This window comes from Melospiza georgiana, chromosome 1, assembly GCF_028018845.1.
Source record: "Melospiza georgiana isolate bMelGeo1 chromosome 1, bMelGeo1.pri, whole genome shotgun sequence".
Taxonomy (NCBI): Eukaryota; Metazoa; Chordata; class Aves; order Passeriformes; family Passerellidae; genus Melospiza; species Melospiza georgiana.
Window position 1 is genome coordinate 106004873 of NC_080430.1, and position 20236 is coordinate 106025108.

A 20236-nucleotide genomic window follows, 5' to 3' on the forward strand; every position below is an offset into this window, starting at 1 on the left:
GTGATACAAAAGCAGTGCAGCCTGAAGTCTATTCACACTCCCACTTGCTTCCTTCAGCATTTCAGTTGCTTTGTTTTAAGAAATTATGCAAGCCCTCAGATTCCTTCTGTTTCTTACACACACAGTGATGTGCTGGGTGAGGAAGGCTCACATGGACCGTTTGCAGAGCAGGGACACACTTCCATGCTGTTGTCTTTGCCCCACTCCCTCATGGCAATGCTGCCCTTCCAGACCGTTCCCTCTCTGGTTAAGCATGTGCCTTTTCCATAATTCTCTGTTGGCTGGGGATTGTTGCCTCACCTCCCAGGAGCTTTGTTTTTATCAGAGGCAGACCCTGTGCCACTCAGGCACTGAGAGCACACACGTGGGTGTGGGTGTAGGAGGGAGAAGGAGTGAGTGTGACAAAGGAAGAGCTGAGGGGTCCTCACCCCCCAAGTCTGTTTGGCAGTGGGGTGGGGCGGCAGCTGTGCTCCAGAAGGCACCCCAGTCATTTAGAACGGAGCAAATAGCAGGATGAGAGAAACCAGGCTTGCTTTGGTCCCAGTCCTGTCCTGCTGCAGCTGAGCCTCTGCATACACTGAGCCAGAAACCAGCCTGCCCTGGGAGGAGTGCCTTCACACACATGATGACTGTATCATCATGTGTTCTGCAACGTGTTTGTGCACTGTCCTCAGCTGCTACACCCTAGCAACACAGACTTTACACTACTGAGAAAGTGGAGCCTGGGGGAGAGTTCACACGCAGCAGCACACATAATGCTGAGAGTGCGATTTCTACTGAGAATCTGCACATCCACCAAGACAGATAACATGACAGAAGTCAGTGAGATGAGCAAAATGCTCCAATGTCAGAGTCTAACTCCTCATGCTTAATGTTGCTGATTATGGTGTCTTAAAGAACAGTTAAAGTGAAAGCAAGCTGAGGACTGTTACTAACAGGAACTAACTAACTAAAAGAGAGTTACCTATGGTATAGTACATGATTTTTACATTTTTTTCCCTGTTGACACACTTCGTTTATATGTGGGGGCTTCAGTTACTCATAAAAAACCAAAATGTACTGGGGAGACTGAGGATGTGTTGGGATATTTGGTGAATTCTGGAGATGGAGGTTCCACTCAGGAAAGGATCAGAGTGTTTTCAAAAATCTCCCAACCTACAGCTCAGCAGCTGACTTTCTGATCTGGCTTTGTGCTTGGAGATTTGTTTGTGTTTTGTTTTGTTTTTTTCCCCTCTGAGTCAGTTCACTGTCTTACAGTAATATTATTAGACAACTCATTAAATATGGCTCTGCAGCATACAGACTCACATAATGCTGCACAGATACTTGCAGCTTGCATTTGAAATAGCCTTGTTTTAGAATGGAACATAAATCAAATCTTGAACACTTTTTGTTTGGTCAGACCTTGTGATTGAAGGATCAAAAGCCTAAATCTCATCTGTCATTCTAGGTACATGTGGGTGGAGAGGCATTCTGTCTATGTGAAGAGCTGTTATGAGCTAGTTACCTTGCATACAGTATTTGAGCATGGGAGGACTAAGTGGCTTTCTGGTTGTTGCAGACAATAGTTGTTGGGGCACAGGCAAAATAGGCATCATTCCTTTCTTTCTTCTTTGTAGCTGTCCCACTTATCTCTGAGTTGGCAGTGGAAATCTTGGAAAAAGGAGAAGTGAGATTCTGGCTGCAAGCTGAAAAACTGTCTGGCAATGCAAAGGCCAATTTTGTGTTTAATGATAAGGAGATTTTCAATGGAGAGGTAAGGCTTTTCACTGCTTACATGTGTTTGCATTTTCATGAGTATCAATGAGGATTAGTGTCTCTAGTATACTTCCAACTAGTGTTCCACTCTGATGAATTTTCATGAGAAATAGCATATGTCATGGAAAGCATGATTAGAAAGATTTTATCCATAGTTCTGAGGTCCAGATGAATTCTACTGGATGCATTTTGTAAAGGGAAGTTATATGCCTTCCTGCCACTTTTGTGAATACCACTTGTTCTATTAACTGTGATTTCAAGGAATCACTGCAATTGCACAGACTCCTCCTTCATCTATAGCCCTAGAATGCTCTTATTCTCACCTGTCTTTGTGGTTTGAAGGAATTTATTACATCACAGAAAAATTCCCAAGTGTTTGTTTCCAGCTGCAGAACTTGTTACACCCAAAGATGGGACGTGGCATGATTTTGTTGCAACACTGATATCAGATAGAGGCAGAGATGGAGCATTCCAGACACAACCTTGTACAATCACCCTCAAAGAAAGCATTATTCTGAAGAGATGCAAATCTAAACCTTTCTAATGAAAAAGATTATAGTACTCACTGTGCAACAGGCATGACACGTGCTTGTACAGCATCAGTAAATAAACAGATTTATTTATTTGGTTGTACATTTGGAGCTGGAGCTAGAGACAGTGAGTCTAGAATAGGATGGTGATCTGTACAAATGGGAACCTGAAGAAGTGGGAATCCAAATAAAGAAAACAAAGTTTCTCCTAAAGAGACCATTATAACACTTCACAAATATTTTCTGTCTCTGACATGTATTAATTGTTGCTTTACTTTCCACTCCTGCAGAAATACAAAATGAAGGTGGACAAGAATACTGGCCTTGTTGAAATGATTATGGACAAGCTTGAGGAGAAGGATGAAGGCACTTACACGTTCCAGCTGCAGGATGGAAAAGCAACCAATCAATCTAGTCTGGTCCTCATTGGTGATGGTAGGCTGATCTGTATTATGCAGCGAGCTGGCTTTTCACTGTTTTCAACACCAACAGATCTTTCAGTTTTTTATGTCACAATTTTGCCTGCCTCCTACAGGACAGAGCATGTGTGTGACCTGAAATTTTTAAAGTGATGGGAGAAACAGGAATTGTTACAGAAATGTAAAATACTGCAGTATGTTGTGGTTTGCTTTCCTATGGGTGGAATGAACATTTCCCATATAAAAAGCCCATTCAGCTGGGAACAAGCAGCTGCACCTGTTAGAGCTCAAGCAGCTGCTGACTCTGCTGCCTCTCATTTGCCTTCCTCCCAGCAGCTGTATGATTGGGGATTGCACATCATCAGGCAGGACACATAAAACTCCTGATGACTGCAAGCAGCTGGGGAAGTTGAGTTAGCCATAATCAGCTTCTGACACTCTGGAATGTCCAGTGAAAACCTTATCCTATGGCCAGCTTCTCACTGACATCCAAGGGAGAGGGTTAGACTGAACTGTTACAGTGACATTCAGCATTGTACAAATGGCACATGAAGTTTAACCTTGTATTTCTTACTGGTTTTAATTCCTAGTATTCAAGAAGCTACAGGATGAAGCAGATTTCCAGAGGAAAGAGTGGCACAGGAAACAAGGTGATAATACAAATACTTATAAGTATCACATATGTGTTAGCCTGTTGAGAGTTTGTTTATGGTTATATATGTTCATTTGAAATACATGGGTTTTGTTGTGCTACGTGGGTACTTCTGAAGCAGAAATAGGAAAAATAAAACCACATTAAAATATAACGGAATTCTTGTCAAGTAAATCACATCTGTCTTTCATTTTGCATTATGAATACCATTGATGAGACCTTTAAAAACATTCCTGTAATTTCAAACAGGTCCTCATTTCGTGGATAAACTGGGATGGGAAGTTACTGATGAGTGTAATGTGATGTTGAAATGTAAGGTAAGGGGAAAGGAAAACCCTGAGTACAATATTCAGAGTACACCACACTGGCCTACCACTACCTAGATGTTGGGAAGGGACTACAGAGATGCCCTTTGCTTTTGTACTCCCAGCTGCATGTTGGACAGTGACAGAGCCTCTGAAGGTTAATCCTGCTCATTGCATGTAACAAAATATGTTGGAAAATAGATTGAATTTCTTTCTTCAGGTCCATCAGCCACTCACTCAAAGAAAGGCAGCTGAAAAGGAATGACGAGTCTTTGTAAATCCAGGGACTAATTCATTTTTGGCCTGTTTATGCACGTTGAAATTCCCTGGGCAGGATCAACTCATTCCCTGGTCTCCTTTTCTCTCTGTTTGCATCCCTGTTGTTTTCTCTCTTGCCTCCTACATTTTGAAATGGAGGCCTGCAGTAACTCACTGCTATCAGGTTGTAAATCTTGCTGTTCTTCTGTGAGAGACCTGAACACACTAACCCATGGAACAAGCTAACGCAAATTACAACACTGAGCTCCCCTGCTCAGGTGAAGTGAATAATTGCAGTGTGGTTTTCATCCATTTTAGGTGGCTAATATTAAGAAGGAAACACACATTGTGTGGTACAAAGATGACAGGGAGATAATGGTAGATGAAGAACATGACTTCAAGGATGGGGTGTGTACTCTGCTGATATCAGAGGTGAGTGACTGTCTTCACTAGCCTTCAGTTGAGTTCACATGAGTTATATGATCTAATCTGGTACTCCAGCAGAACAATTGAAAAAGGAAGTGGGTTTTAAAAATGGAAAAGCTCACAAGGCGTCTGTGTTTTCACTAAAGCAAATGTCTGTCTGTAACTGCTTGTTCAGATTTTCAGGAAATGATGACAGAAGAGATAATAAGCTTGTCACTTCCTTTGCATGTCAATTTAGCAACAGATTGAGACCACATTTCCATTCTGAATAGCATTTGGAAAGTGCTTGTCACTCAGGCTTTCAGAGTCACCAGAGGGGTCTGGTTCATACCCAGCCTTGCAGCAGATCTGGGGCAGGACAAGGTCCTGCACACCAGGACCTCCTGCCAAAGCCCATCCCAGCACCCCAGGCAGGAGGAGGGCAGCTGGAGGGCATGGGGACAGCCTCAGGCACCGGGTACCTGCTGGGGACAGGGACAGGATATCAGCTGGGTTCACAAGTAAAATCTATATTTTTCTACAGTACCTGTTCTGAAAACGGGTTTTATCATTACAATATTGCAGTTTTCTAAGAAAGATGCTGGCACATATGAAGTCATTCTGAAGGACGACAGAGGAAAGGACTCCAGTGAGCTGAAGCTCAAGGACACAGGTCAGAGTCTGGCTGTGCTCAGCCACACCAGCAGATACCAGGGCTGAAGTGGGTTCAGGGTAATACAGGCATCTGCACATGTTGCCTTCCTGTGGCTTTGTTCCTCATGCATACAAAATCATCTGATTAGAAAAACTGAGATTTTTCAGTTCAAATAACATTTGAATACAGCTTATTGCATCTGGATTCTGTATAATTTTGGGAGCATACAGTGATTACCACTAAGCAAAATTACAACAGATTTCCTCAGGGGGCTATCAATAAACCTACAAGTATGGAAAAAGTTACATAACTAGATAATTTAAAAATATTTTTATTATATTTTGTCAATTGCATACATGCAAAAAGGCCTTTCCACTTACTGTGATTACTATGTTCTTAACATTCCACTCCTATCCATTAGAATGTATATAAATGGGTTAGCATTCCAGCTGAACAGCATCATTTACAAAAAAAAACCATAAAACATCGTCTTGTTCAGCTGCAGCAGTATTCATCAAGACTGCACTTAAATAAAGCCTGGAAACTGTAAAATAACAGGCTACATTTCTGCATTACTCAGATTTCTAATGTGCTTGAAAAGGTAGCTTTTTGAAAGACTGGTTTTTCAAACCTTCTGGGAGAATATTTCAGAGCCAGTACTTGTCCTTACTGTTGACTGTGCTTGAACTGCAGACACAGAGTCTTAGTCTCTGGATTTTATTTCCACAGCTTTTGCAGATCTGATGAATGAAGTATGCAGAAGGATTGGTAAGCACTTAATTCTTTTTTCAAATGAATGACTCATTGTGGCACTCAATGAATGGCTGTATGGCTGCATAAAACCATGTGCTCTTCTTTCAGCTTTATCTGCAACAGACCTGAAAATCCAGAGCACAGCTGAGGGTATCAGACTGTACTCCTATGTTACTTATTGTGTAGAAGATTTGAGAGTAGGCTGGGTGCACAAGTAAGTACACAAGGGCTTTGCAAAACCCGGTGCAATTTTGGTTTCATAGATCCAGAAAGAACCTGGATTTGCAAGAGAGATGAGGCCCAGGTTTCCCCTTCTCTCTCATGAGTCCTTATTTCATATGAGTTTGTTTCAGTCAATTACATTCACAGGAATATGAATGTATTCATATTCCTGTGGATGTAATCAGTATGAGAGTCAGGTGTGGTGGTTCCAGACCCTCCTGTTGTTTCTCTCATGAAAGACAGTCCCATGCCACGGGATGCCAGCAGGATGGTGCTGCTTCAGAGCACTTCCCACCTCCCCAGTGGGAGCTGCATCCTTCCCTGACTCAGTTTTATGGAGTGGTGCAAATATAGCCCAAGAGACCATCAGGCTTCAAAAGAGGCCAGCACGGGTTCAGAGATACCTGCCCTGGAGGTCTGCTTGTCTAGAAGCCACAATTCAGTGGAACTGGGACAAGCAGGCATATCCTCTTAATGCATGGCTTCATTTTTAGGAGGCAAAGCAAATTCCAGCATGTGCCTGGGGCAGTAAAATCCAGACAGCCCCTCCTGCAGGCACTACAAATGTAACCAAGACAGACAGAAGAACTGAGATTTCAAAAAAGAATTTGAATGCCCAGCTTCTCATAAAATTAATGGGCGTTGCACATCCAAATCTATGAGACAGCTTTGAGTTCTCAGCCAGCACAAACAGCTTGCACTGGAAAACCCAGAGGAGTAAATAAGAGAAGTAAACAATTAGATCACTTCAAATCTATTATTACTATTCTTGCTGTTTCACTTCCTGTGGACATGGTAGTTGTTAGTCTGTATGATGGAATCTGAATTACTGATCTCTCAATAAAACTCATGTAAATGAGGCACAGAACACCCAGGATGTGCTGTACCAGGCTTGCTGTAATTATTGACACTGATGTTAACCAGCACCCTGTCAGAGAAATGAAAGTCATTGGAGGCCTTCTTGTTTCTTGGCACTCATTCTGACCTTGTATCATCCAAAGTCCCAAGTATTTCAAATAAGTGCAAGAGAATATGAAGTATTGTGGGGGCTTTTCCCCCCTCTCTCTTTCTCTCTTTTCTCCATTTCATTTTTAGAAACTTGTTTCATCTTGAAGCATGTCAAATTAATCTAGAAAATTTTTTTTCCCTCCAGTGCATTCAAAGTTATCAGTTTAAAGATAACAAGGAAATGAGTAGCTTATTTGGCAAATATCTTTTGACTCATCCAGGGAAATTAACTGCTTAGCTAGAAAGCTAAGAAATTGATTTTGGGGGGTGAGGGAGGGGGGTGTTGGGTTTGTTTTTTCTTTTGTTTTCTGTTCTTTTAATGGAAGAAGATATGCTTATGTCAAAATGTGTTTAAATTCCAAACATAGTAGAGCATCAGAAATCATTCCAGCTGGACAAACACCATTTCTGACAAAAGTGGGTTGGTTTTTTATTTTTTGTAGATACAGCCCTATATACTTTTGTTTTGCCCAAGCAGAAATAAATGCTAATAAGAGAACAGCAACATTTCTGGATGCCTGGGCTACCCTTCAGAGATCTGGTTTTTAGACTTGTACAGCTTTTCTATGGCTCAGGTTGCAGACTGAGATGCATAATTCTTCTGCAAGCTCTGAGGACAGCTGGACCTTGAACAGGGAAAGGCTGTCACACCGATTCTAGCTCACAACTGTAGCAAGGGTTTGACTTCAAGGTTGCAGAATAAGGTGGCATACCATAGCGTCTTGGAAATCATTTAGTAACTCCAGGTGTGCTCAGTGGCTCAACACGAGCAAACCCTTTTTATCCTGCAGTAAAACCAAAAGGTAACATTGTTTTGTGCTTTCAGTGATACCCAGATTAAGTTCACGGACCGGATGAGGACTGGTGTCACCGGGGAGCAGATCTGGTTGCAGATCAATGAGCCGACTCCCCAGGACAAAGGCAGATACATAATGGAACTCTTTGATGGCAGCACAACGCACACAAAGACAGTGGATCTTTCTGGCCAAGGTAGGCCATCCCCTCTGCTAACATCATCCCCGTGTGGGCAGTGTGCTGAGGCAGTGTGGCAGCATCTACAGCAGCATCTTGCCACAGACCTGTCACCCTTTGGGGTCTGTGTGTGCACCCACCAGTCTGGCATTTTTTGTAGGGACTGTGTCAACAAGCCTGACAGAGTTAAGAAGCATTTTTGGACAATACTCTCAGGCACACAATGTAGCTCTAGGGGATGGTGCTGTGTGGGACTGGGAGTTGGACTTGATGATCCTTGTGGGTTCCTTCCAACTCGGCTTACTCAGTGATTATGCGATTTGTTCTCCCCAGACCACACCATTTGTTTTCCCCAACCTGTGCTCTCAAGTAATAAAATAAAAACCGCTTTTTCCTAATCCAAATACCCACTTACAGTCTGCCTACTGAGATGCCAGCCCAGTTTCAGAGCTATTTTACAAAATCCCTTGTGTTGCTGGCATTGATTGGCAGTTTTAAATATGAATTGTAGCACTGAATGCCTTCTGTGTGTCTCTCTTCCAAGGAATATTTCCAGGAGGAAGTGAGGGACGAGTTTGTTCTGATACTTTCCTACCCTATTTCTTTGATGGGTGTAATAAAACTCCTCATTCTTCAGAGATGCCAAGACCTCTCATCAGCATGAGGAAGGACTGTTAGGGGAAAAATTTGGATTGACTGTTGGAAGCTTTTACTCTGAGAGACCTCTCAGATCCTAGAGAACAGATTAACTCCTTCCAAACTGCTCTTTCCATTCCCAGCTGTTCCCATCCCTAAAGCTTCACTTTTTGTTTGCAAGCTCTGTGTAATGGTGATAACGTTTTAATCATCTCCATGCTGCTCCTTCTGTACTCTACTCCACTTTCTAGGAAAAGACATTTCTTCTTCCCTGTCAAAGCAGGAGAGGTTGGCCTCCCCCATGATGGCAGCTTAGCCTGAATTTTCAAGGGAGACAACAATTTGTTGTTCTCTTTGCTCATAGCCATCAGTGTGATGCTTCAAGCAGATGTGAAAAATCCTTGGAAAATCATCTCTCTTGTATTCCATAACCCAGTGGTCTCTGAAGTGTGTGTGCAAGATGACCCAGTGTACTTCACTTGTATACATCTACATAATCTATAAATAAATTTATATATAGGGAGTGCATGCTCAAAATAATTTTATATAGGGATGTACAATATAAAAAGTTTGGAGGGTCACTGCCATAATCCCTCATTTAGGTGATGCATTGTGCATTTCTTTCTCTCTTCTGAGAAATTACTTCAGCTACTACTTTCTTGCTCTCTGTCCTAAAGCTTGACTTCCAGAAGAAAAAAGTGTGTTTATGCATTCATATGTACATATAATAGCTGCCATATACCAGATGGCCTTTATCGGTCAATCCATTCAGCATTTTAGTGTTTGTACAGTACACATGCATGCATTTTAAATTTTACATTTTAAATTTATTACATCTACATTTTAAATTTCTTTATTAATTTTAAGTTTCAACCTGTGAGATTATTTCTCTCTAAATGTACTTTTTTCCTCTTTACAAAGCCTTCGATGAAGCCTTTGCTGAGTTCCAGAGATTAAAGTAAGTATTATGCCATCTAAATGCAGTAATGGCAGCCATAAAATAATAACAGTATTTGTTTGTTTTGTGCTGGAGATAACTTTATCTTATGAAACAAGTCCTAGTCATACAGAAGCCCGTAGGGGTTTGGCATGTGACTTCTTTGGTGCAACTCTTATATAACAGTCAGGTAGCAAAGAAAAAGCTCTATTGCCAAGCTATGAGAGAGATTTTCCTTAATGGATTAAAAGCAGTTAAAAAGATAATCTATTTTTCTATCATTCTAAGTAAACCTTAACTGAAATTGGACTTTCCCTTTGTTTCTTTCAACTCCAGGCAAGCTGCGATTGCAGAGAAAAGTAAGTCGGCCTTCTTTGACAATGATTGCAAGAAACTGTTTATGAAGCTTGTCGTCCTCTCTGGGAAGGTTGTGTGTTGGGAAAGAGAGGGCATGTAGGCATGTTTATAAGCATGTGCTCATCCTAAAACGAGTTTGTCCTTACACCAAGGAGAAGTAAGTGACCCTCTGTGGATTTAACATTGGTGCACTTTGCAGCTAATCATATCATTCTTATGGCTTAGGTTGATTTTTCTCATCCAAGCTCCTGTTCTCAGTATCAGTTAGCCTTCTCTAAAAATAAACTTTATTGCTAGGATCTCTCATGCATATTCTCTGCACAAAAGTCTCTTTGTTTTCAAAGATTGAGGAAATAATTTGGCTAGTTTTGAATGCTCTAAAATGTCAAATGGCTCTGCATTACATACAGAAATGGGTAAGAAAGCAACAGTAGCTTTTGAATTGCTTAGAATCTCCTCACACTTTTGCCTGTGTGTCAATTCTAACAGAGCAACTAAAACAGAAGTATGTATTAACTACTTAGGGAGTAAGTTATTAGCCTTCAACTTGAATTATTAAACTCATTATCCTCCCTACTTACGGAAGAAGCCATGGAAAAGTGAACTGTTCAAATTAATTTCAAATTACTTTCAGACCTGCATAAAAATGAGGGCAGAACTGGCATTTGAAAAGTTATTTGAGAAAAATGCATAGAGAGATAGAGCAGGGCTTGGATAGGAACAGTGACCCCCCCCAAAGGGGTCAGAGATTGCCCTGCCCTTTCATTCCTGCCCCTGGGCTGCCCACAAGGCACTGTTGACTGTCGCAGCACAGTGCCTTTCCTGCTCCCCTAAGGCTGTTATCTCTGGGCTCCAGAGCACATCTTTTACAGAGCACATCAGAGGAGAACATTCTGTACAGTCATTTCCTTCCTCCGCCAGGCTCCACCCAGACACATAACGAACAAAATCCGTATTCCAGGAGAAGTGCACTGAAGCCTGCATGTGATTGGCTTATTTGTATTTGTCTAACACTGCTGTGGGACTCTTGAGTTTAAAGCTAGTTCAGTCAGGTACCAGTCTCATTTACACACAGCTACACACAAGTGGTGGAACTTCATTTTTGACACTGAGACTGAAATCTGTCATTGTATCTAGATTAAAAGCCAATCTCCAGCATTTTACCAGGTGTCATTAATTTCCCTTTGGATACCCAACGTTTTTAGTTTACTGCAGTAAATATTTTGAGCACCAGATCTCAAGAGTGTAAATCATTTTTGTGCACTCAGAATTAAAACTCAATTGATATCAAAGTCTGCAGGACACTGCACGTGTACTTTAATTTGTCTGTGTAAGTGATTGACACCAACTATTAACACATCTTTTGCTGTGAATTCAACATATTTTAAAGTCCAAATGGTGTGCTAAAAATGCTGGATAGTTCTCTGCTAGCACAGATATCAGAGACAAGTTGTACATAAATAAGACAAAAGGAAAGAATGAGAAGAGAAACAGGATTCGGCACACAGTTGATTTGGAGACACTAAAGAAAATTAATCTTCTTTATTTCCAGATCGTGCACGGGTACTTGGAGGTTTGCCCGATGTTGTCACCATCCAGGAGGGCAAGGTACAGTAAATTAACTGAAGCTTTACACAACATCCCAACAGCTTGAATGCCTTTCAATGATGGCAATACATTCACCTTTTCTTTTTGAGATGCCATCTTTAAAATCTGCTACATTATTTATTCATCCCCTGCCTTCTGTACATAATTCAATGGACTTGCACAGATGGGTTTATGTATTCAGGGCAGTGTCTTTTCTTAAGAAATAGATAAAAGTGAGATGACAATGTGAGTTGGGACTAAAACTCCTTATATAACCAGCTCTTTAAAAATTCACGCACAGGTTTCACAGTTAGATTTTTTTTTTCCCTGTATCAGGAAAGTTTAACTCTTTTTTTCACATGGAAGCCAGTCATTCTATGCCTTCTACAGTTAAGTTCTTTGCAATGTGGCCAGTAGAGGCTGGCCACCTGTAGAGGCTGGGTTTTAAATGGTGTAAAAGTAGTAAACCAAAATAACTCAATTCTCATCTAGCCAATAGGAGAAAAAATTCTCTGTTTCCTCAGGGTAAAAGAGAGGGAAGTCAAAATAAGTCACTGGTGTTATACTGGATTATATTAGGAGAGTTCAGCTGAAAGATTATGGTAAGGCACTCCCAGAGGAACATTGATGCTCGAGCACAGAACAGATGACCCAGAAACTGAGTTCTCAGTCTCACAACTTTTTCCCAGCACACTGCTTCTACAGCTTGCTGTTTAATAGTCCTGAGACCAAGAAGTGCCTGCTCTTCACTTCCTGCTGCTCTGCCACCAGCCAGTTCCTCTTCACAGTGTGTTCAAACAGTGAAAGCGGGCATGTGAATGTCACTGAAAACCTGTAATGTGACAATGACAGTAAGGCAGCTCTCTGGTATTTCTGGCTTTATCTGTCAGTAGGTCAACTGGGTTAAAAGAATTTGATTACAAGCTCAGCAGAAGTGTTAAGAATCTAAAATCTTATTCTGAACCGCTTAACAACATGAGATATAGCCAACAAGATAGTACACTGCAGCAGTTCTGGGAAAATCAAATATGTTGACATTACAAAATAAAATTCTTTAACAGATATAGCAGTTTGAGAAATGCTGTAAAGTGAAAAGCACTCCTGTGAACATTGTAACTGTAGATAGAAGACACAAAGGAACAGAATGAATTAGCAGATTCTCAGCTAATCAGTGCTTGGAGGCGAGATTCTCATGATGCTTTGGCAGGGTGTAAACTTGGGTGTAAACCTTTACCAGTTTTAACCTTTCAGACAAAAGAGTGTTGATATGAAATTGTGTATGAGTTCACTGACACAAAATGTGCAGTGTTTATAAAAGGAGTTTGTAAAAATGAGTTGCAAAATCTTACCCAGACACATGTTGTCCTTGACAGCAAGGACATTTGTAACGTTTGAATACATGGCTGAAATACTCCCAGAACTCGAGACAAATATCCTTGACCTTACGTTTCTTGATTCAGCAGAGGATCGTTTTGAGAAGGACAGAGAGTGATCGGGAAAACAGAGCTGGTTTGGGTGGTATTGGCTCATCTAGCTGTTGTTTGCATATATGCTGGAGAGAGAAGAATGCAATTCTCTGTTGTGTAACTCATGCAAATTGCACAATCATTGAGGATTTTGTAAAACAGCCAGTGAGGTAGCAGAGGTCTGGCAAGCTTTGATTGTGAAGTCTAGTGCCACCACAACCACAGACTTATATGAACAGATTAGTATCATGAGACTGAACTTCCAAGCACATGCATATCTCAAATTTAAACTTAACATTGTGACTGTGATGCCATTTATTAGCTTTTTACATGTGAGCTGAAGGGTATGGGTGAGAGGGAATGAACCAGTGTTTACCAAGTGTTAATCAAATAGCATTCCAGATGGCCTAAGAGGCTTCCACTGATAGACATAAATGCTCCTCAGCAGTGTGGTATAATTGGAAAAGGCTAAGTGTCAGCTCACATTAGGGAGGAATCTGACCTGACAGAGAATGCTAGCCTAAGTTTTGTGTCCAGCCAGGCAACTTAACCTAAGTGGCTGTTTTAATGAAGGCCTGCAAATGAGTGAAGAGGCTTAGGATTCTGAGAGGCACTTTCAGACATACAAGCAACATGTAACATCCTTCTTCCCACCAACTCACTCTTCTTTCTACCCTTCTGCCAGGGGTGTAGATCCTCACAGATAGGCTGGAGGTAGGGAGCAGATTTCCTTAACTGAGCTGCTTCAATCCACTCCCCAAACCATCCACAACTGTGACGCTGTGCTAATGTGAAAGAAGATTCAATTACAAAGAAACACACATACACTTCTCTCTGCCACCTCTACTACCCCACTCATGATAACCTGCAGTAAAAGGCAGAAGAGTTAGTGAGGGGCACAAAGGCTCTGGACTTGCAGCTGCTGGTTTCTTCAAGTGGACATGCCTCAGTGCCCTGGGCCCAGGAGTATGAGAGACACTTTTTAAAACAAAATTATATCAGGTTGAACACAGTATTAAAATCAAGGGGTTCAGTGAGTAATAAATATCTACATGAGCAAAGACAATCTCTTGCCCAAAGAGCAGAAATCTGAAACAGATAGGTGCAGTCACAGTGAGCAATTGTTTCTCCTTGGGTATAGAATTACCTTCCAGAAAACCAAGATCTCACCATCTATATATAGTGAATTATAAGACACATCTCTGCACATTAGTAGCTGGAAAATAAACAGAAGGAGCTGGGAACATTAAGAGAATCACTCATATCAAACAGGAGCTAGTGATGTGAGGTTAAGGAAAATGCAGCTATTTTAAGGAATGATTTAGAAGAAGAAAAGAATCATCACTGCTGCTTGAATCTCTTTGAATTGTGGAGTATGACAGCACTTCAAACACCCCAGCTTTGAATGATGCCACTAATGGAGCTGTGTGGACATGGACATCAGCTCACTAGCACTGTGGTGGAGTGGCAGCTGGAGCCACTCGGTGCTCAGCTCTTGCTTGCCTGAGAATCAGAAGACAATAATGAAATATTGAGCACCTGAAGGGGTCCATATGCATTGCCAGGCTGAGGGCATGTTTGTAACAGAGTGATAAGGAAAAGGGGGAAACATAAAACCTCATTTCCCACTTGTTTTTTAAAAAGATGGACCGATATGGCAACCAAAACCACATTCACACCAGTGGGCTACAAGAGAAGGGAGTCAACAGCCCCACGTGGTCATCAGCTGTAGGTGCTGCAGGAAATCAGATAGAGGCCATTTCCACCTTGCCATAACCACCTCTCACTTGGAACCTGCCCTCCTTCAGTACCAAGAATTACATGTTGCTGATAGAAGAAAGACTTTCCCTTCCATTTTGCTCTCATTTTGGTTCTCATGGTTCTCAGGTTGGGCACATAGGGATTTTTTTGTTGTTGATTTTTTTTGTTTTGTTTTGTTTGGTTTGGTTTTTTTTTTTTTTGTTCTCAGAAGTATCAATACCTCTCACTTTCATAGAGGTGTCAATTTTTCCATTCATTTCAACAGCCTTCTAGGCATTTCTCTTCTGTCCCATCTTCCACTATCACACTACTGGATAAGAAGCAATGAATTGGAGGGAAGGTTGGAAGAGATACTTGATTCCAGTCAAGTGAAATCTTGTCTACTCCTTAATTATCACTTGGTCCATTCCTAATGAAGCACTGAAGACTTTTCTTTGCAGTAAAAGTTCTTCAATTTCCAGTCCAGTTACATTCCCTTTTAAATGGCATATATAAAAATAAATTCCTTCCTAAAAAAAGCTCCAGAGAAAGGCCTATTACCACTGAATTGTCACGTGAACTTTTTTCACATTTGAGTCTCTACATTATACTCACTTTTGCAAATATTTTTGAGAAGACTGCCATAGCACTGTGACTGGAGAAGGAGATCCTTTACATGTATCAATATCTCCCAAAAATGAATTAGCTGACAAGAAAAAAGGGAGGCCTGTACAGAGTGTGCCCAAGAGACTCAGCAGCCTGCTGAAGGTACAAGAAGCTGCCAGTGACCTCCTCAACAAGATGATTCTCCAACAGTGAAGATACTTCCTACAGGCTGATGGGACTGAATTCAGTCCTTAGGAACAGTAATAACATCCAAGGGAAATACTTACATGAACACTAAAGAATGAGTAAAGCCTGACTTGATTTCAGTTAAAAATAGTTTTACAGAAGTGCATAAAACACTTCAAGTCTGTTAGAAGAGCTGTCAGGGCACAGTTTAAAAGGATCCCAAATTAAACAAAATATTTCAGAGCCACTTTGTTCTTAGTTATCTATAAAGGCAGCCACACTTTCTTTACTTATGGGAGATATATATATATATATATATATATATGTGGTGAGTTTAATGTGAACAAAATCATCTGACAGTTCATTAAAATCTCATTTCATGTCTAACACAAAAATGCAGATAATATCCAATTTTATATTAAAAAATATGCATGGAGAAACCCCTACTAATGATTATGAGAGTCGAGAAGAAGGTCCATAAAATATTGAAAGGTTTTAATGGCATTCTTGAATTAACTGAGTTCCTTCTTTATGATAGAGAAGAGTGACATAAATTATTGATTACTGATGATAGTGTGAATCCCTTTACTAAAAGCAGGATGCTAAATAGGAAGCTGGAATATTTGGAGAGTCAGGCATCAAAAAACACAGCAAATATTTACTGATTCATAATTCCTTTGTACTTTTTCTGTAGGCACTCAATCTTTCTTGCACCGTCTGGGGAGATCCCACCCCAGAGGTCTCATGGCTGAAGAATGAAAAGTCATTTGTATCAGATGCCAATTGCATCCTGAGGTTTGAATCTGGAAAAAATGTCAGCTTTTCCATTTCTACTGTGTCCACACAAGACTCTGGGAAGTACAGCATTGTGGTGAAGAACAAGTACGGCACAGAGACCAGCGACGTCACTGTAAGTGTGTACATCCCTGAGGAGGAGAGAGAGTCTGAGCAAGAGAAAAAGCAGTAGGACAAAATGAAAGCGTGAATTTAAGTCTAGAAGAGAGAAGTACAGAGGAGATTCTGGATGTTAGGTTGATATAATCCATGTGTGTAAATGGCTTTCTGCTTTAGCAGGCAGCCTTGGATTTTTCCATTCACTTCACATTTGCTTCTAATACACTTACTTATGCCAGGGAAAACAGGGCCTTTCCTGAATGTTTTCTTAATGCTAACTTCACAGAAACTAATTGCAGCATTTTAAGCAAGGCCAAGTGCATGCTGTCTGTAAACACACGCTCACCATTTCATCCTCTTCCTGGAGCATCTGGAAGGAAAGGGTCAAGAATTGTTTCAGTGGAAGCAACTAATGAGGTAGATGGAAAGATCAAAAAGATCGGGGTGAACTTGAGCAGAGTTAGGATTTGTTCCAGCTTTGGTAAAGCAGCATAAATGGAACGTGTTAGATCACAGAGAAATGAGTGCTGGCTTTTGTCTGTGTTAAGGCCCCTTTGTATTGCTGTGTTAATTTAGTGAGGCCTTAATATGAGTGTCATTTACAGCCCTAAATATTGTTTAATCTGCCCAAACAGGGTAACAGTACTGTAACATAAATGAAAATAAGGCTTAGGAGGCCAGGATAATAATACTGTGTGTGTGTGTGTGTCTGTAAAAGTGTATGAACTCTGCTCTATGTTCACAAATAAACTGATTTCACTTCTTTCCTTCAATCACAAGCTTGTTTCACTGTGTCTTGTTTTATTAGTCACAGTTCATGTAGTTGTGCACAGTATGTTAGTGTCTTAATGCTTTCACCACTGTAATTACCTCCAGCTTCCCTTTAGATCCCTGTTAATCTTCACTCTGCTGTTTGCAACAAAACCACCATGGCATCTCTTCACACCTCTCTGTCCAGACCTTCACTGCTTCACACCTTAAGTCAACAAGGTATTTTTGCAAATCCTGTCACAGGAGTAGTCCTGTGCTTTTCAATGCACCTGGGCATGAATTGTGATTTAAGGGTGATATGTAAGTATTTTGTTAGATAGAAAAATCAATATCTGTTACCAAAAAAAGTTCAGATTATCTAGTCACAGCAGCTGAGTAAAGCAGCAAAACAGTAACAAGGATTAATTTTTAAATTTCCAGATATAATCATGATAAGATCTATAATTTGAGATAGAGCAGCTTCCTGAGTTTGAAGGACTAATGCAAAATTACGTTACAATTTTGCTTAGTAGGACATGAAGCCAATTCAAGGATGATATGCAGGTCACTCCATCTTTGTCCCACGACATACAACACACAAACAACAGTCACAGTGCTTCCATCCTCCAGAGTGCAAACAAGAATATGACCTACTCTTTGCAATAACTGATTACTCAGTTATTATTTTTTTGTTACTCAGAATTATTTTTAATAACGATTGCATTTTGACAAGAGTTTATTTCTACTACTTTACTTTTAAAAATCTGTTCTCCTGCCCCCCCTCTTTTGTCAGAACAGCCAGGGAATACAAACGAGTCAGGTAATAGGCTGGATTCTACTTTACTTTGCTTTGGCAGATGTATGTGTCCCTGAAAGTTAGAGTAATAAGTTGCTTCAAAAGGGATCAGTTCCAGGGATTCAGTTATGGGGATTTCAGGCTGAATCTGTGATGCATCCATGTCTCGCTTGTGCACGTTTTGTTCTTGCTTTGCTTCAGGTGATTGTGATGCCTGTGTCAGGACAGACTGACACAGCCCAAGGACACAATCAAAATAATAAAACTGTATCTAAAAAGAAAAAAGCAATGTCAGCAAGCAAACAGAAGGAAGGGGGAAAGAAAGGTAAGAGTGCCTTCACTGTTGGAGTCTTCTGTTCTAATGAAAAAATTGTTAAATTGTTACGGAGTTAATTGTCTGTGCCAATCAATATTTCATAGGTCACAATCAATCAAGTTTACAGTACAGATGCTCTTAATCAACAACAGATGCAAAGTATGAATTACCAGGTTAGGCCTAAGTGAAAGAGATTTAAATCAATATTTTCAAACCACCTTTTCTACTTCCACTGCAAGTTGTCACCTTGACTAACCTGGCTGATGGAAGATTTAAAAGTCATAATAAATACTTCTAAATTTCTGGATGCAAAGGAAAGACTTTGTAAGCATGTATACATACACAGATGGTGTTATTTTCCAAAGTGAGACTCAATTCAGCAGCTAGATGTTTGATATTTCACCAAAAATAAGGCCTTGCTGATTCAGGGATCCTAAATGCCTAAGTCTTTTAGAAAACCCTGAGTGTTTAGCCACTACTTGGGATTAATCAATTATTCTCTCCCCATTTTTTGTCCATATTGAATGGTAAAGTTGGAGTTATAAGTGACCATTTTTTGTCTCATTTATTGGAAGGGTAGAAAATTAAAAACTCTCTGGTGATTCAGCATTCTCATGTATTATTTGTATATTATTTTACTGTTCTTTTAGAATCTACCTGTAGAATTGCTATTTGGACAGGGATTTATTCTTCACAATTGCATCTCTCCTGTATACAGCATTTTAGCTCCAAATCAGTCTTCAGTTCTGACAATATCAGAACATTTGTTTTACATATTTTTTGCCTAAGTATTTTTTCTTTATATACAGGATGTATACATGTTATATAATTTCTGACAGAACATTTTTATACTTTTATTTCCCCCACTTATTTGCTCCCAAGGCAAGAACAAATATTTTACAGCATTTCCTTCCTCTCTTGCCTTACTGGTATGGTAGACTTTTCTGAGCAGTCCTGTAAATTAGGTGATTTAAGCAGGAAACAATTATTTCTGTACCTGGAAATGTTTGCCAGTATCTACCTCTAAATAGTTTTAATTAGAGACATAAAGACTTGGGCTTGGTTTTGGTTCCATAGTACGTAGTAATATTGTGTGTGATACTGAACCTCTTTATGTGGGTAGGGAAAGAGGAAAAGAACATGATAAGGTCATCACCAATGTGAAGGAAATGTTGCTGAGCACAGTAAATATTGTTACTTAGGATCACTCAGAAATTTTATTACTTCTCCTAAATCAGATTTTATTAAGCCACACACAGAAGAAATTACTGCTACAGAAGAGACACCTGATCCAAATGAAGTACCCCCTGTGGAAACAGGAAAGGATACAAAAAGCAACCAGCAAGCAGCGAAGAAGACTGCTGGAAAGGCAGGAGTAGCAGAAAAGGTTCCTCAACCCACAGAAAGTTTGGATAGGCAGGGAAAAAAAACACCAGAAAAAGCACCAGAAAAAGCAGCCTTGCCTAAACCCCACTGAACTTCATCGAAGAATCTCATCCTATCACCAACAGGATAAGTTCAACTTGAGATTTCATGAGTGGTATCTTAACCATAATATTTAACCACAGAAGTTTGTTAATAGGTTTTTTTGTGTAACATTTGTAATATTTCCTAACTCTAAATTTAAATGCATAGTAGATGGGCACTTATGTTTCAGTACCACATAACTGCACTGCACTGCAGGAATTTCTAAGTATGTGAATAATGATACATGTACTGTCAATGTGAATTTAATTACTAAAAAGTGTCCATTATAAGCAGAGTTCATTACAGCAAATCCTGTCTAGAACTGACACATTTACTGCAGTGTAAAGGAATATTGGTATCAGTTACACAGATGTGTTAATCAATATTTATAGGCCATCACAGCTTGAGGCAGATGCTGCTTACTTTTTCAAGAAAATAATATATACAGTCCTCTTCATGCCATGTGGGCTCCGCTGTTCCCCATGACCAGTCTGGACACAGTGGAAGAACTCCAGAAACAGAACCATCTCCTATGGATGCAGGGGGGGCATAAGGAATTTT

General features: G+C 40.3%; 1 protein-coding gene across 1 annotated transcript in view; it reads left to right on the forward strand.

Annotated features, from left to right (window-relative positions):
• MYOM1 (myomesin 1) overlaps positions 1-17122 on the forward strand; it is a 68595-nt gene extending 51473 nt beyond the window's left edge. The window contains exons 26-38 of the mRNA XM_058024656.1: positions 1620-1756; positions 2579-2723; positions 3298-3357; positions 3609-3676; positions 4241-4354; positions 4913-5000; positions 5712-5750; positions 5844-5949; positions 7792-7955; positions 9495-9531; positions 9847-9869; positions 11420-11475; positions 16147-17122. Of these exons, the coding sequence (XP_057880639.1) occupies positions 1620-1756; positions 2579-2723; positions 3298-3357; positions 3609-3676; positions 4241-4354; positions 4913-5000; positions 5712-5750; positions 5844-5949; positions 7792-7955; positions 9495-9531; positions 9847-9869; positions 11420-11475; positions 16147-16419 (1310 nt within the window). The 3' untranslated portion in view covers positions 16420-17122. The remainder of the gene's footprint in view (positions 1-1619; positions 1757-2578; positions 2724-3297; positions 3358-3608; positions 3677-4240; positions 4355-4912; positions 5001-5711; positions 5751-5843; positions 5950-7791; positions 7956-9494; positions 9532-9846; positions 9870-11419; positions 11476-16146) is intronic.
• The last annotated feature ends 3114 nt before the right edge of the window (positions 17123-20236 follow it).